Here is a 16,167-nt window from a genome sequence, read left to right on the forward strand (position 1 = left end):
GTGCCCACCGAGCCGAGCGCTGGCCGGGTGCCCCGCGGGCTGAGGGGCCGGCCTTTGGGGCACCGCCACGAACTCCTGGGGCTGCCGGACTGCGAGTGCCCCGCCAGGTCCTCTGACAGGGAGTTCAGCTGCGTTTCCAGCTCCTGATTCTGGCTTAAACACTTTAAACAGATGCGTTCTAAGTATGTTTATTTTCTTTTGGAGTGTCAGCCTGGCGCTGAATCTGGAACCTGTGAGATGCCTTCTTAATTACGCCTCAGGAGAAGTGATTTATGTGTCACATTTGTAAGAGTCAAATTAGATTAATTAGGTCGTTCTGATAGGCGTAAAAATGAAGAAAAGCACAAAACAGAACATGTAGGCCGTTGAGGAGTCTCTGTCAAATGGCTGAGCAGCGTGTCAGCATTACTGTGAAATAAGACTTTTCCTTTTTTTTATTGAGAAAGGCATGCTTACAGGTTTTTCACCTGTTGCGTTAACATTTGATGTTCTTGCTTGGGCGTTCAGGAACATAGCTTGTTAGAAGGGCTCTGGGAAATTTTTAAAAAAACATTTGAGAGAAATTAAAATAGAAAAGTTTTAAAATGATATTTAGAATCATTTATGAAGACTGTTGTAGATTTATTAATTGCATTATGTAAACACCGGTTTTGATTTTTCAGAGGTTTTTTTTTAGTAAATTTGGTCAAGGAGTGTATTGGCCAAGCCTCACTACCTTTTCTTGTTCTTTATACATAGTGAATGATAATTAGAGAAATAAAATGATATAAAATGTAAACCAATTCATTTTTATGTGTACTATCTCTTAGAAGCCCCAGTAAAAGACTTTGGAAGGAGAGTTTTTAAAATAATGCTATATATGAGGTTCTGAGATTGTTTATTAAAGTCTGATCTTAAATTTTGCAGATAAGTTAATCAGTCAATTATTAGTCATTCTGTAGTATCCTTTCTGTACTACACGCTATTTAGAGAGGATTCTTTCAGTATTGTATTTGCCATATTATTAAATATTAGTGTTTATTATTTCAATTATGCATTAAATTTAATAGTTAAACTATAACTAATTTACTTAATCATATAGTTTATTATATAGTTATTTACTTGTTGAATGGGCATAAAGTAATTTTATTGAGCCCCTGAAAGTATGACTATTTTGCTTTTTGGTATTTCATTTTTCCTTACAAGAAGATGGTAGGTGTTTGAATTTTTGAGGCAAACAAACAAAACATAACACAACAGCAAGTCTAATGAATTAAGTAGCTTGTCCAAGACCACACATCAGTGAGTAACAAAACAAGAGCTCAAGCTTGAATCTTTTTAACCATTGTTACTGGTTTTTTTTTTTTTTTTTTTTAATGGAGATATATAAATAAAGAGAACACAGGGTTGGCGCTCCAGCTGGCAGTTTGGTAGGAGGTTTACAGAACAGTTTAGGCAGGATTAAAATTCAGGGTTGAGGTAAGTGGGTTAATGAAAATCTGGGAACAAAAAAAAGTACTTAACCTATCGCTCAAGGTGTTCAAAGACAAAGTACAGAAAGTGTCATTTGCATTTAGTGTTTTAAAGAAAAAAAGGTGAGGTGTTGGAGTGACAAAAAGGGGGCATCTGTCCAGAGACTCTGTGTGTGTGTGTGTGTGTGTGTGTGTGTGTGTGTATGTGTGTGTGTATGTAAAGACAAGCATGAATTTGGCATATTTGAGCAGTCTACAGGTAGTTACTCATAGCTGGAGAATAGAATGTGTGTGAAGTGTGTCCAGGGAAGGGAGTATAAAAGCAGGCAAGGGGTCATTTCATAAATTTCCTTGACCTTCAATGGTAGGGACTTCACATTTTTACATTGGGTAATTGGGAATTAGTAAGGAGTTTTAAACAACAAAATGACACCATCACTTTTATATTTTAGAAATTTACTCTACCGTGTAGAGGATAATTTATCTTTTAAAAAGGATGGGTGACAGAGGCATGGAAACAGTCTTTATTTTTTTGAGACAGGGCCTTGCTGTGCAGTTCAGGCTGGTCTTGAACTCATTATGTAACCTAGGTTGGCCTTGAACTCACAGGGATCCTCCTGCCTCAGCCTCCTGAGTGCTGGGATTACCGGTGTACCCACCATACCCAACTTGGAAACATTCTTAAAAGAAAAAGAAAGTCCTTCCAGAGTCTTCTGACTATCAAACCTACTGCCTCATGTCACTGCTTTTGTGGGTAAGGAGAAGATGATTGGAAGAGAGTTCTACAAGGAATCATCTGTGTGCTTTTGCAGGTCACACCATTCATTCATTCCTTAAATCTAATCCAGGTTGCCACCCCTCCGTAGACAACTTTGGCACCTGGGACTTCCTGACACAGATCTAGTGGACCCTCTTCAAAATTGCAGCAACTTTTGATAACACACAGTATAGGCCACTTCTTTCTTAAAATTCTTATTCCTTGTATTAAACTTCTCTGTCTCAGTTTTTCACCAGTTTTCCTGATTTCTTTTACTTTATTTTGTGGGCTCCCAGAATTCTGCCATTATGTTTTTGTTTTCCTGTAGCTGTCATACTTATAAATGATTCTATTCACCCTAGATCCTCCAGTTGGATTAATATATTCTGTGTGTGCCAAATATAATATTATATTTTTACTCCTATAATTTTTAAGAGCTTGTCATGCACTGTGCGAAGTATTTTACTTGCATGTTCTCATTTAATTTTTTTTTTTTCAGAAATCCTAGGTGTGATTTACTATTATTCTTATGTGAAAGATTAGGAGATTAAAGTTCATACAGATTAATCTGACAAGTAGAACTGAGGTTTGAGTCTAGGGATCTGATAATGAAGTTGATACTTGTACCTGCTTAGAATTCCTCAGATGCTAGCTTAACGTGACCCACACTAAGCTCCCTGACTGGTCCCATAAGAAGTACTTGTTATAATTATGACTTATTTTATTGATGCCTTTCAGTCTGAGATGCTGTTCTAAAATTATTGAACCTTTAACAACCCTTTGAGTAGGTGCTGTTGTGCTACTTTTACACAGGAAGAAATAAATTATCTAAAGTTACATAAAAGCTGTGGGAGACCAAGTCTAATATTTAGATTTTTAACTACTGTGCTGCATAAGATTACAACTAATGGCGTGACTGATCTACTTGTTCTAGTTTTAGAAACATTTGAATCATCCTTATGAACTTAAGGGGAATCTATTTTCCTACAAATGACTCAAGTTTATCCTTTTTTCTGGTAGAGTAGTACTCTATTGTATATAAATACCACATTTTTTACCTGTTCGTCTGTTGATAGACATATAGGCTATTTCCAAGATTTAGCTATTATGAATGATTTAGCTGTAAACATGGATATGTATACATCACTGTGCTATGTTGTCTAACTCTTGGGAAGATATCTAAAAGGGGAATAGCTGAGTAAAATGGAATTTCTACTTTAAGTTTTTTGAGGACGTTCCATACTGATTTCCATAGTGGTTGTATGAGTTTACAGTCTTATCAGCAATGGAAAAGGGTTCATTTCTCCCCATAGTCTCGTCAGTATATGTTATTGGGTGATTTCTTGGCTGTAGCCCTTTTTTTCTGGAGTGAGATGGACTCTCAGTGTTGTTTCAGTGGATCAGCGTTGTTGAACATTTTTTCATGTATTTATTGGCCATTTGTATTTCTTCATCTGAGAAGTATCTATTCATTCGGATGCCCATTTTTCAAATTGGGTCTTTAAAGTGGGGGGATCTTATTTTTTGAGTTCTTTACATTTACATGCTAGATAGTGGTCCTTTGTCTGAAGAGTAGTTGGCAGAAATTCTGTGTGCTGTCTCATCACTCTGTTAGTGATTTCCTTTGCTGTGCAGAAGCTTTTTAACTTGGTGGCTTCCCATTCATCAATTTCTATATTATTTCTTATGTAACTGAAGTTTTGTTCAGAAAGTCTTTGTCTATACCTGTGTCTTCAACAGTTTACCTATTTTGTCTTCCAACAGTTTATTTGTGTTGTAATGTTTAGATCTCTGACCCATTTTGATTTTAGTTTAATGCATGGTGAGAGATACGGTATAGGTTCAACCTTTGGCATGTGGATAGTCAGTTTTCCCAGCACCATTTTTTAAACTGGCTATCTTTCCTCCAGTGAAGGGATTTGGTCCCTTTGTCAAAAATAACTTAGCTGAATGTACCTGTAGCTGTTTCTGTGTTTTTTGTCCTTTCCATTTTTCATTGTTTTTGATTCTCCCTGTTTCTTCTTACTTTCCTTTCCAAAATGGCATATAAATTTTCTGCTCAAGAGAAAACAGGTTTTGCCCAATATAAGTAAGCCATGTAGTGCATTTCAACTGTTGTCCTACATACTGAATGACGAAACTACAATATAACTATTAAATTCCTGTTGCATTACAGTTTTTCTACTTATATGCTGTCAGGTTTCAGTCACTGTTGCTGTTACTGCACTTTATATCCTTTATCTTTTCTCATTTGATATGAAATGGAAAGTATATGACCAGGATTGACAGATCTACGTGTCCTAGAAAGAGGAAATACAGGCGTTTTACTCTGTGGGTTTAGTGGTGTGTATTTTGTACACTAGGTAGCTATTACATAAATTAACTACTATAATTAAGTGTATTTGTATAATCATTCTTTTCTCCTTAGCCTTTCTACTTAGACTTTTCTGCTAGAGAAACATGAATGTGAATCTCTAGGGAAATGAAGTATTAGTTAATATCTGAGCCAGCTCAAAAGATTTTTATATTTTCTCCCCTTTTTTGGTACAGTGTTCAGTTTTATTTATTCTAATTTTTATTTTAGTTTTGTTTTTCGTAGTTTTAGGAATTCAACCCAAGGCCTCATGCACAATAGACAGGCACTCTTACCACTGAGCTACATCTCCAGATCTTCATTTTATTCTTAAAAAATATACCAGTTGTAATCTAATGTGAAAATTAATGTGTTCATTTTAGGTACACATCTATATTTGAATAAAATTTGCAACTCAAGGATATGTGTATTGCATTTATCTATGATCTTGAGTACCTCTAGCATAGTACAGACCAAGGTATTTATTTGGAAAAACTGCCACAGATGCTTCTGCCAACCTTCTTTATTGTAACATAGTTTTTGGTGGATGTAGAAATATTTATATCTGTTATTTGTGAGTGTGCAATCCACAGTATATTTTACTAGTGTAATAATGTATGTTCTGGGAAAGAATCCTGAGGTGGAGTTTGGTTTCTTAAAAGCATGTTAAAATATTCATTAATGTATTATAACACTTCTTAAAAATTTGCTAACATAACAAGGTAGATATTTCATTTCTTTCTGAACTGTTTTTCAGATATATAATATTTTACTCAGATATGACCCAGTGTACTTAATCTGATATCAAGATCCTAACCTGATTTAAAGGTTCTCACTTTGTATTTGGGTAGAATTGGAATAGGAGAATAGTTTATAGCTTTATTGGTATAAATCTGATGAAGCACTAGATATAAACACTAGCATAATCTTGTTGGAGAAACTTTTAAAATTTTTACTTTGTAGTTCTGTATTTTAAAAAATTCTCTTTGTTTTCATAGGATCCCATTTGAGTCAGTGCTTTACCTTATTTCTCAATGTTCACCATAAAGTTCAGCAATGCCAACTGGTAAGACTTCTACAAAGTTTGTGTACAAAATTTGTATTTTATACATTTACTTTTAAGTTGGTTCACTTTAACAGGTTTATTTGTAATGAATAAAAACTAGCTAAGTATTACATTTAGAGATGCTAGTAAATATTTTAGGGTTGATTTCTGCTGCAGCTACTCATCTCTGTCATTAAGGCTTGAAAACAGCATAACAATTTTTAACTGAATGGGCATGTCTGGTTTCAACAGAATTTCACAAAAACAGGTGATTGGCCTGTAGGACATAGTTAGGCCACATCTGTATTCGTCATTTATTAATTTAAAACATTTATTGACTACCTCTTCTGTGCCAGACCTCATGCTAGTAGCTAGATAATGTAAATATAAACTATATAGTATAATGGGAGAAACAGACTATATAAATATATAACTAATTATATATATATATATATTCCAGTGGGACTGAGGGCTGTGAAGGAAAAGAACAGCCTACGAAGTGAGAAACAGGAAAATTTAGATGAAGGTATTAGGCAATGGTCCATTTTAGAGGCAGTACGTAATTAGGCATCTTAATGCCCATTTGGTGAAGCATTAGAGTAAGTATGTACCAGGTACAAGCAGCTTTATTCACATGGAAGGACTTGCTCTGTTGGGGGAGCTACAAGAAAAGCAGCACAGCTCGGATATAACTACCTAGGAGGATATTTGTCTTGATTTGAAGTGCTAATAGGTTAGGAAGTGCAGACCCTCCAGGACATGTAAAGGACTTGTTTTATCCTAACTGAAATGGAAAATCTTCAGAGTTTTTAAGCAGGGGAATGACATATGTTTTAAAGGAAAAATAACTTTTAATACTTGTTGAATTCTGACTTAAAGACTAATCAAGTGTCATTTTTCATGTAAACTGATCTTTACAGAGTTGTGATTTTACAAACAAGGAAAATGAAGTTAAGGAATATTAAGTGATTTGTCTAAGGGCATATAAATAACAGTGATAGATGCTACTGTGCATCAAATATGAAAAGTTAACTTAGCAAAGGAGACCTTCAGAGGGAGTAGCCAAAATATTAAAAAAAGATTCAGGTGAGAGTGATGTCACCAAAGCTAAAAGAAAAAGTATTTTAAGGCAGAGGGATTGTACTGTTGTTTGAATGTGGCTAGAGTTCTCATGCAGATATTTACAAGACAGTATCCTTATCATAATAATAATGCAGGTTTATTTTCTAAGAGAATTGCTTAGAAAAATAACATGAGTCTTTGTCTTGTAGTTGAGAGTGAAGCCAAAGTAAAAACCAAAGTTCGCTTTGAAGAATTATTTAAGACCCACAATGACCTAATACGTGAAAAGAAAAAACTGAAGAAAAAACTCAAAGAAAACATCTCAGTGAGTAATTGATCATTTGGTTTTGCAACATTAATGTCTACATACAGTCGTGAGTTTCATATTAAAATTCGGATTTGGAAATTGTTATGGTTGACACATGTCAACTTGAGGAGTCTAGAAGCTTAACTAAATAATTCAGCAGTTCTACATCCTGGGGTGAAAAGGACATCCCCTTCCTCCTCTACCCTGTTGTTTATTGTGTCAATTTGAGAAGTTTAGAAGGTTAACTATGTGACTCAGCAGGGAGCCAGGGTCCTTACTTTGTGTTCATCCTGAGCCTGTGCAAGAGGAGGGTACAGAGATGGTGTGGGCTTGGGCAGATAGCAGATATAAGGAAAAGAACAGCCTACTAAGTGAGAAATGGGAAAATTTAGATGAAGATATTAGGCAATGGTCCATTTTAGAGGCAGTACCTAATTAGGCATATTAATGCCCATTTGGTGAAGAGTTAGAGTAAGTATGTACCAGGTATAAGCAGCTTTATTCACATGGAAGGACTTGCTCTGCTGGGGGAGCTACAAGAAAGGCAGCACAGCTCGGAGATGGTGTGGGCTTGGACAGATAGCGGATATCACAATATAAGGGAGGAAAAGAGGCTTGCTTTCCTCCCTTTTTGCTCTTTCTGCTTTTGCTGTCTTGTGATGTGTTCAAGTGTTACCCTTGTGCCATGCCTCCCTGCCTTGGAGCCAGCTGATTGTAGACTGAAACCTCCACAAACTATAAGCTAAATAAACCTTTCCTTCCCTAATTTTGGGTGTTGGGTATTTTGTCTCAGGAATGAGAGGAAAAGTAACTAAGACAGATTTAAAAAGAGTAAATCTGTGTCCTGGTCAGTAACACATGGAAAGATGAAGTTTACATTAGCAGGATCATCACTATTGGAGTATGGAACTCTGTTTGGAGTGCTATCCTACAGGGACGTACACAGACTAGTGAAAGTGACTGTGATATGGGAGACAAATATGAGGTGTTTGTCCATGAGAAAAAAAATGGCTAAAATTGAAATAAAATAAATGATAAATAATGAGGACAAACAAGATATTTGGCCTACAAATAAATGGCTTTCTTGGGATTAAAAAAGGTCTATGAAAAGAGGAGTCCATAAGTGCATTTGAAGTAAAGTTTATGAGACGATAACTGTATGTAGAAACATTTTTTTTAATTTCAAAAAAAGAAATGTTACAAATAGCAAAACTATTTCAGACTTCTAACAACGTGAAATCCAAAAGATAATGAAGAAGTGTCTAGAGTAATGAGTGAACAATTGTGAACCAGAATTTAGCAGCTTCAGTAGTCATTTATGAGAGCAACAATAAACCTGTACATTCACAAGTGAACTATGCAAGATGCTTTAGTTGAAGATACAGTATAATTTTCAGACATGCATCAAAGATAAGAATTTAAGTATGGAATGTTTATAATGTGAAAATATTGTTCAGTGATCCTTAAAAATCAGTTTAATATATAGAAGTTTCTTGATTATTACATGTGTCAAAAATAGTTGCTAGAGATTTATATTAGATACATGTGCAGTTAGTCTTTGACTTAAGATGATATTATATCCTGATAAACCCATTTTAAATTGAAAATACGTTTAGGACAGCTAATATCCTGAACATGCTCGCTTAGTAACATAGTTCCTTGTGGAGTGCTGGTTACTTCCTGTTGTAATAGTGGAACTGACAGGGAGCTGCAGCTTTCTGCTTCTTCTGGGCATCTCGAGAGGGTGTAGTACCACATATTGCTAGCCTGGGGAAAGAATCAAATTCAAAATTCGAAGTAAAGGCCAAGCACATGTGGTAGCACTTGCCTATAATTGCATCACTCTGGGAAGTGAGGCAGGAGGATTGCAAATTTGAGCCCAGCCCGGGCAACTTAGTAACTAACAAGACCCTGTTTCAAAAAATAGAAAGAGAGGTGGGGCTGTAGTTGAGTTTGAAGGCCCTGAATTCAATCTCCAGTACCAGGAAAAAAACAAGTACTATTTCTACTTTGTATGATCATAAAGTCAAAAACTCATAAGACAAGGACTTTTAGGCGTGGTGGCACACTCCTGTAATCCCAGCATTTGGGAGGCTGAGGCAGAAGAATCACAGAGAGGTCAAGGCTAGCCGGGGCTACATAGTGAGTTCAGGACCAACCTGAAACATATAGTAATATATACCCTGTCTCAAAAATAATACAGAAATAAAACATAAGTACTACTTATGTATAATAACATACAGATTTTCAGTGATTGAACAAATGAACCTAGTTCATATAGACAGAAAAAGTCATATAACTATTACTCTTAAATAGACTGTAGTTATTCATTCTAGAATCTGAAATAGCTTTCATAAGTGGTTTATAAAGTAAATTAATACCCTTTTAAATCATCAGAGATAAGGAATAATCACATGAGATTTTTTTTAAAGAAAAGAAGTAATAAGAGCAAACTCTTAGTCATGACAATAAATTTAAATGGCTAGAGCTTCCACAGGAAAGGAGGACATGAAGGAAGCGATTAAGACAGACAGACAGACAGACCAGAGCTGTACTTGGTGCACACACAGTCTGTACTGCTGGTCCCAGAACTCCAAAGTTGGTGAACTGCCACAGATGTGGGTATCTGGATCCAGAGTTGGTACTGGGGCCAACCATGCCTGGGGCCACCCCAGCTGCACATCAGCCAGGCACCTGCCAACTGCATTCCTCCAGCCAGTCTTGAGGAGTTGCATGCCATTTCTACTTTAAGCAGTAATGTGCTGTAAAAGGGAAACATTAAAGGCCATTTTATGACAAAAAAGCACATACTAAAATAGATTTTTAAAATAGGAGAATCACATATCAAATAAATTGACCATAAAGTTTAAAAATACAAGTGCAAAAATATAGATGAAGTACATTCTAGAAACTTAGAGTTGTCTCATTTATGAATATATATTGAAAGAACAAAAGCCCTAAGTAATACATGATTGAAATTAACTGTGTTAGAAGAATGATCCAACTCAGCCAAATAGTCCCCACCCAAGAACTCCAGAATAGCTTATTAACTGGATATTGGCCAGTATTAACAAATTAGTACAGATAAATTGAATGAAAACCATATGAATATATAAAAATATTTTAAAACATTTTAATTGAAAACAAGATGCTAGTGATTTCTAATATTTAGATATTCATGTATATGAAAATTATACCCCCTCTAAGGCTCAGGTAAAATGAAAATCCACACATATACATGGTGTACTGTGTAAAACTACAGTAGTTTTCCATGGCTCCCTTCAAGGAGGGAAAATAATCCACAGATGACCTGTAAGAATCTAACCTATAGGCTCTTCCTTTAAAATCAGGACCCATAGGAAAAATCTCTTTTCATAATATGTATTTAATATACTTGATGTTTTAGTAATATGATAGGATATAAAACATAGATAGTCATGTGTTAGCCTTTATTTCAACTGATATTTGTCTATACTACATGCCAGGAATCATACTAAGTCTTTTTCATGTATCAACTAATTTTCATAAGCCTTATAAAATCAAAACATTAGAGAACTAAGGCAGAAATGTAAAGAACTTAGTGGGGAACATATAATAAATATTAGTGAATCCAGGTCCTTTTGATTGCACTGCTTGTTTTTATGACAACTGTGCTATACTGCCTCCCTGTGGGCAAATACTGTGTGATTCTGAAGATGACAGATTATCATTATTGGTAGTCTGAATGTTAATATTATTAGAAGTCTTAGGTGAATTGAATGTACAAATTGATAAAAACCAACAATATAAAAATCTGTTATAGCTAGAAAAAGTGTTAGAAAATATTGGAAGAAAAAGTACACGTAACAGGCAAATATCACATAAATAGAAATTATAAAAACTTTTGAGAGGGTTGAATAAAATTTCCAGAGACACAAATTTAGTTTGAAATTTGTTAGTAAATATTACAGAAGACTTGTAATTTATACATACTGGTATTTTATTTATTTTTATTTTGTATGGTGCTGAAGATAAAACCCAGGGCCTTGTACCTGCTAGGCAAGTACTTTATCACCGAGCTCTATCCTGAGCCCCATGTCAATTTTTTGGTTTTTTTGGAGATTAATATTTAGATATAACCATAATATGATCTCTGGTCACTTTTTATCGTTTTAAATTGTATTTTGAGGCAGGATTTCATGAGTTTGCTCAGGCTGGTTGTGATCTTGCAATCCTCCTTCCTCCATCTCCTGAGTAGCTGGTATTGCAGGTGTGTGCCACTGTGCCCGTACTGAACTTTTGTTTTTCAAAGAGGGAAGTTTCGTCAACTTAGCTCATTATTGTATGTACTATTATTAACTTGATTTTATTCTTTTTTTTCTTTCTCATTTTATTATACTGTTATTTCTTAAAGATAATGTCTTTTTTATCTCATGAATTACATTTCTAAAACTTTTAGTAGTTTATACACAATTTTGAACAGTGGAAAATCTCTAAGGTTTTCTAGGTATTACTCTATCCATATATTAATTCATCTTTATAAATATTGAACTTGTAAATAAATTCACCTTTTTAAATACTTAAATAATTTGTAAGTGTGAAATCATATTAGCTCTCTCAAAGACAAATTAAAACCCTATTCTTCTCAGGGAGTAACTAAATAAAGAAAACTGAGAGGGCTGGGGATTTAGCTCAGCGGCAAAAGCGCCTGCCTGGCACGCGCAAGGCCGTGAGTTAGGTTCCCAGTACCGGAGAAAAACCAAAAAACAAACAAACAAAAAAAAAAAATTAAAAAAAAAAAAACAAAAAAGAAAACTGGAAATGGATCATACTGGTCAAAGTAATTTAACTGTGTCCCTATAGTACAACTCAGTAATACTGAATGGCATCCCAACATAATCCAGCAGCCAGCAATATAAAATTCATAATGTCTGATAGCAAGTGAAATACTACAAGGAATTTTTTTAAAAGATGGTATGACCTAGAACCAAACTATAAGTCAGTCAATGTAACTAGGCTTTAGGCAAGGCATAGAAGAGATAAAAAGATACAAAAGACGCAGAGATTTAAAAAGTACAGTAACTGAAATTAAGGCTTCATGGAATTAATATATTACAGACTACAATCAGCACTGGCTGTAGTGGTGCACACCTGTAGTCCCAGCACTCAGGAGGCTGAACCAGGAGGATTGTTGTGAGTGTGAGCGAAGTTGACCTGAGTCCACAAAGTTGACCTGAGTTTTGTAGAACATTGTACTCAATAGTAACTGTATTCTAAGGTACCTGGAATATTTTCTAAGACAGATAACCATTCTAGGACGTAAAACAAATCCAGATGTCCTTATTTTAATAACCTAAATGATACACAGAAGTTAAAACAATGAGCAAGATAATAGGAACATGAGCAAATGTATTTGGGTCATTTCAAATTCAGTCATCTAATGCCTGAAACTTAAATTTCACAAAGCAAAGTCTTTTTATAGCTGCAGTACAAAAGAACTAGAAGTTAACAGCAGAAGCTATAAGATACTTAGAAGTTATCTCATAAAGTTGCTAGAGGAAAAAATCAAAATCACAAAACAGTTAAAAAGTAATGAAAATATCAGCATAATCCTATGACGTGTGAATTGTTATCAGAGATCCTCTGGGAATTGTGTTTATTGCAATATTTATGCAAGAAAGAACTAAACAAAGAAAGACAAAATAATAACAAATACAGTTGTGGGGTTGTAGCTCAGTGTAGAGCCCTTGCCTAGCCTGTGTTTGATCCTTAGCTATTAATAAATACATATTATTAGTACAAAGGTGAGTTGATCAGTAGAGCTGAGTAAGTAAAAGCTGAACCTCATCTGATTAACTTTCCCAAATTTTCATTTTTAAAATCACCTTCCTATTTCTTGGTTATCTGTTTTTCCAACTATTTCTAAATGAGTGTCCTCACAGTTTGTATGCATTAGCTCTACATTTCTGACATTTACTGAAAAAATAGAAAATTTTGTATGCCCCATTTTAACATAATGGAAATTCAAGGTTACTGAGGTATGATTATATTCATAAAAGAAAAAAGAAGTTTCTGAAAAGATTAGCAATGTTTCTCTTTCTAGGAAACAACCAGAGTTGAGTTTTGAATCTGCTTTTTGTTTTTGGTACTTTCTGTATTTTTTTCTCTTGTTAAGTCCTTTTGAAGCTAGGTGCAGTTCTGCATGTCTATAATCCCAGCTTCTCTGGAGGCTGAGAGTGTAGGGTAAGTTTGAGTCCAGCCTGGGCAACATAGCAAGACCCCGCATAAAAAAGAATCTTTTGTTTGCAATTAAGCATATCTTGCTTCTAAAACAAAACATGTGAAAATAAACTTCCTTTGGGTAGGCTACTTTTATTAAATTTGATTAGGGAAATTTTTTAGAGGATATGGTTTCATAATTTACCCTTGAAAAGTAAATACAATTTGGAAATATTTTAGGTGAGCAAAAGACTCTTAGAGATGGTATACTATTGGCTGTTTATTATGATGCTATTCTTTCATCATTTTTCCATGTGGTTTTCCCACATATTGGATATTTTCTAACAGCTTTTAAATGGGAAATTCAAAAAGTTAAACCTCAGTATTCATTGGTAAGCTCATCCATTTCTCTCTCTGTCTCTCTTTTTTTTTTTTTTTTTTTTTTGTCCTTTTGAGACAGGGCCTTGCTATGCAGTTCAGGCTGGCTTTGAATTCACTTTGTAGCCCAGGCTGTTCTCAGACTTCCAGCCATCCTCCTGTCTCAGCCTCCAGAGTGTTGGGATTACAGGTGTGAGCCACCACGCCTAGCAGCTCATACATTTCTGAGAGAATTTTTCATTTTGATTTTTGGCTTCCTCCTGGAGCACTGGTTTTTGTCCATCCTATTTTGCAAGATATCTGTTAAACTTGTATTTCTGTTACTCGAAATTTTATTTCTGAAATTTGCAATTCATTTTCATCAAACATGCTTTTGAATTTCTTTATTAATATGCTTACTTTAAATCCTTGTTTTCCTTAAACCATGCATTTCCTTTTGATGCTCATTTTTTTTATCGGATATGGTATCTCTCTCTCATGCTACTTTCTTTTAGGGTTTATTAGTCTCTAATTATCTAGTCATTTTCATATTTTAGAATCTTTCTTCTTTTGCCTACTGGTTGCTTTTAACATACGCTGCTTCTGCTGTTTGTGGGGCTTATACCTGCCCTTTTTCCACTCAGCTGTTTAATCCCCTGGGTAAGACTCACTGGGGCATATAAATGGAGGAATAGGAAGAACTGCCCACCCCTGCTCCTCAGTTACTCATCCTCAGGCATGTCCCCTCTTTGTCTTTAGAGTACCTGCCTCTAATTCAGAGGGTTTCTCGAGAAATGCCCTTATCTCTGGAGGATAATGAACTGTGGGTTTTTTCTGGTAGTTTCTCAGTAAATGTAACACTCTGGTGGAATTTCTCAAAGTACTTATTTTACCTTCAGTAGCATTCCTTTTTGATTGTCAGCCTTTTACTGGTTTTTTTGTTGTTTTTGTTTTTCCTGTTAAGTATATATCTCACATTTCAAATGATTGGAGAAAGGGGTACAGGTATGGGCCCAGTTTATCATTGGATTTTACTTGGCATTTAATATTTAGCAGCATTATAGGGTTACGGTTGGACTAATTTCAGGTTAATCTTGGAGCTGTAGACTTTTGGTTGTAGAGTGTAATTATGAAGATAAATGGCCCATGTGTGTTTTTGTTGGTGAACCTGAAACCATTTATACTCAGTGACTCTTTTAGCAGTTGCTCAAATATTCCTTGATTAGAGTTTGAATCATTCTGCCAGTAAGGAAAATTGCATTTTAGAATTAAGCAATTTTATTTATGAAACATAAGTACTTTCTTCCACGCTAATTATTATTAATTTAATCTGAAGTTCCTTTCAGAAATTACTAATCTAATTCTGGGAACAGAAACTGGAAGGGTGCTCATCAAATGCTTTTAGTATAATCTCACTCTGTCCAGGAAAAAAACTAAATAATTTCCCCAGTATGCTACATTGTTGATTAGTAATCATTGTTTTTACTTTTATATTGCTTAGCTGAAACTCACCATGTTCTTCTTTTCCTAGCTGGACACCTTTAAAAGCGACCCTGAGAGTATTAAAGAAGCTAAAAGTGGTGATGTAAGCTGCATTAGCACTAACAAGCTGGAGAAGCACATGGGAGTTGCTAAGAACAAGCAGAAGAATTTACAACCAGCACCTGAGAATCCAAATGATGGCATTAGTGGAGAGGAAGACAAGGAGGGGAAACCACACAAAAATGTTCCAAAGGCTGCACAAGAAAGGGAACCAGAGACTCTAGAGAAGAAGGTAGACTCCGTGTATCAGAAAGTGCAAACAAAGTCACAGTCGGGTGTTGAGTATCAGAAAAGTGGGAAAGCAAATGAGGGAAGAAAAAATAATGATTTATTAACAGCGGAAGAAGAGCTGATGCAAGCATATCAGCTCCAGGCAGCTGAAGAGATGGCAAAGGAGATTAAGAAGAAAATAAGAAAGAAACTAGATGAACAGTTGACTAACTTTTCTTCAGATACTTTATCGCCTGATGACAAATTGAGCAGTGAAAAAAGAAGAAAGAAAAAAAGGAAAGTTCCACTCCTGCCCAAAGCTGAAACAAGGTACTTTATACTGATAAATACACAATTTACTCTTAAGAAAGAATGTATTTTTTCATCTTTTGAGTGATAACTACAGCTTAATTAAGAAAACTCTTAGTCTTTTATTGAAAAACATTGGCTCTAAGACAATAATGGCTAACCTTTATACAGCACCTTCCCATGTGCTAAAGGCTTCATGAGAATTAACTCATTTATCCTTTGAAACAATCTTATGAGGAAAACTAAAACTATCCTACTTTGTTGAAGAAGAAACTGAAAGATTGAAGTCTCAGGACTAACAAAGAGGCTGAACCAGAGCTTTGGCAGTCTAGCTCCGTGTTTCTACTTACTTAAATCTGCTTTCAAAATGGTAGAAACCTAATTACTCCTTTTTTTGAGTGATAAATGCCTGTTTGGATGTATAAATATGGATTTTTTTCCTTATTTCCCCAAAATATTTGCTCATTTAAAGTAGCCATCAAAAGGTAGTTACTGTTGACAACTTGGTGTTCACCTAGTCTTTCCTTTATGATTCTTACGTGTTTGTATATATGATATAGGTTTCTTATGTTCATA

General features: G+C 35.0%; 1 protein-coding gene across 2 annotated transcripts in view; it reads left to right on the forward strand.

The window, feature by feature from the left end:
- The window catches only part of Ahi1 (Abelson helper integration site 1), a 183,112-nt gene that overhangs the window by 437 nt on the left and 166,508 nt on the right, over positions 1 to 16,167 (forward strand). For both annotated transcript variants that reach the window (XM_005390486.2, XM_013517380.1), the window contains exons 2-4: positions 5,560 to 5,627; positions 6,878 to 6,993; positions 15,062 to 15,612. In XM_005390486.2, the coding sequence (XP_005390543.1) occupies positions 5,618 to 5,627; positions 6,878 to 6,993; positions 15,062 to 15,612 (677 nt within the window). In that variant the 5' untranslated portion in view covers positions 5,560 to 5,617. The remainder of the gene's footprint in view (positions 1 to 5,559; positions 5,628 to 6,877; positions 6,994 to 15,061; positions 15,613 to 16,167) is intronic.

Source organism: Chinchilla lanigera, unplaced genomic scaffold (assembly GCF_000276665.1).
Source record: "Chinchilla lanigera isolate Chin_1 unplaced genomic scaffold, ChiLan1.0 scaffold00038, whole genome shotgun sequence".
Taxonomy (NCBI): Eukaryota; Metazoa; Chordata; class Mammalia; order Rodentia; family Chinchillidae; genus Chinchilla; species Chinchilla lanigera.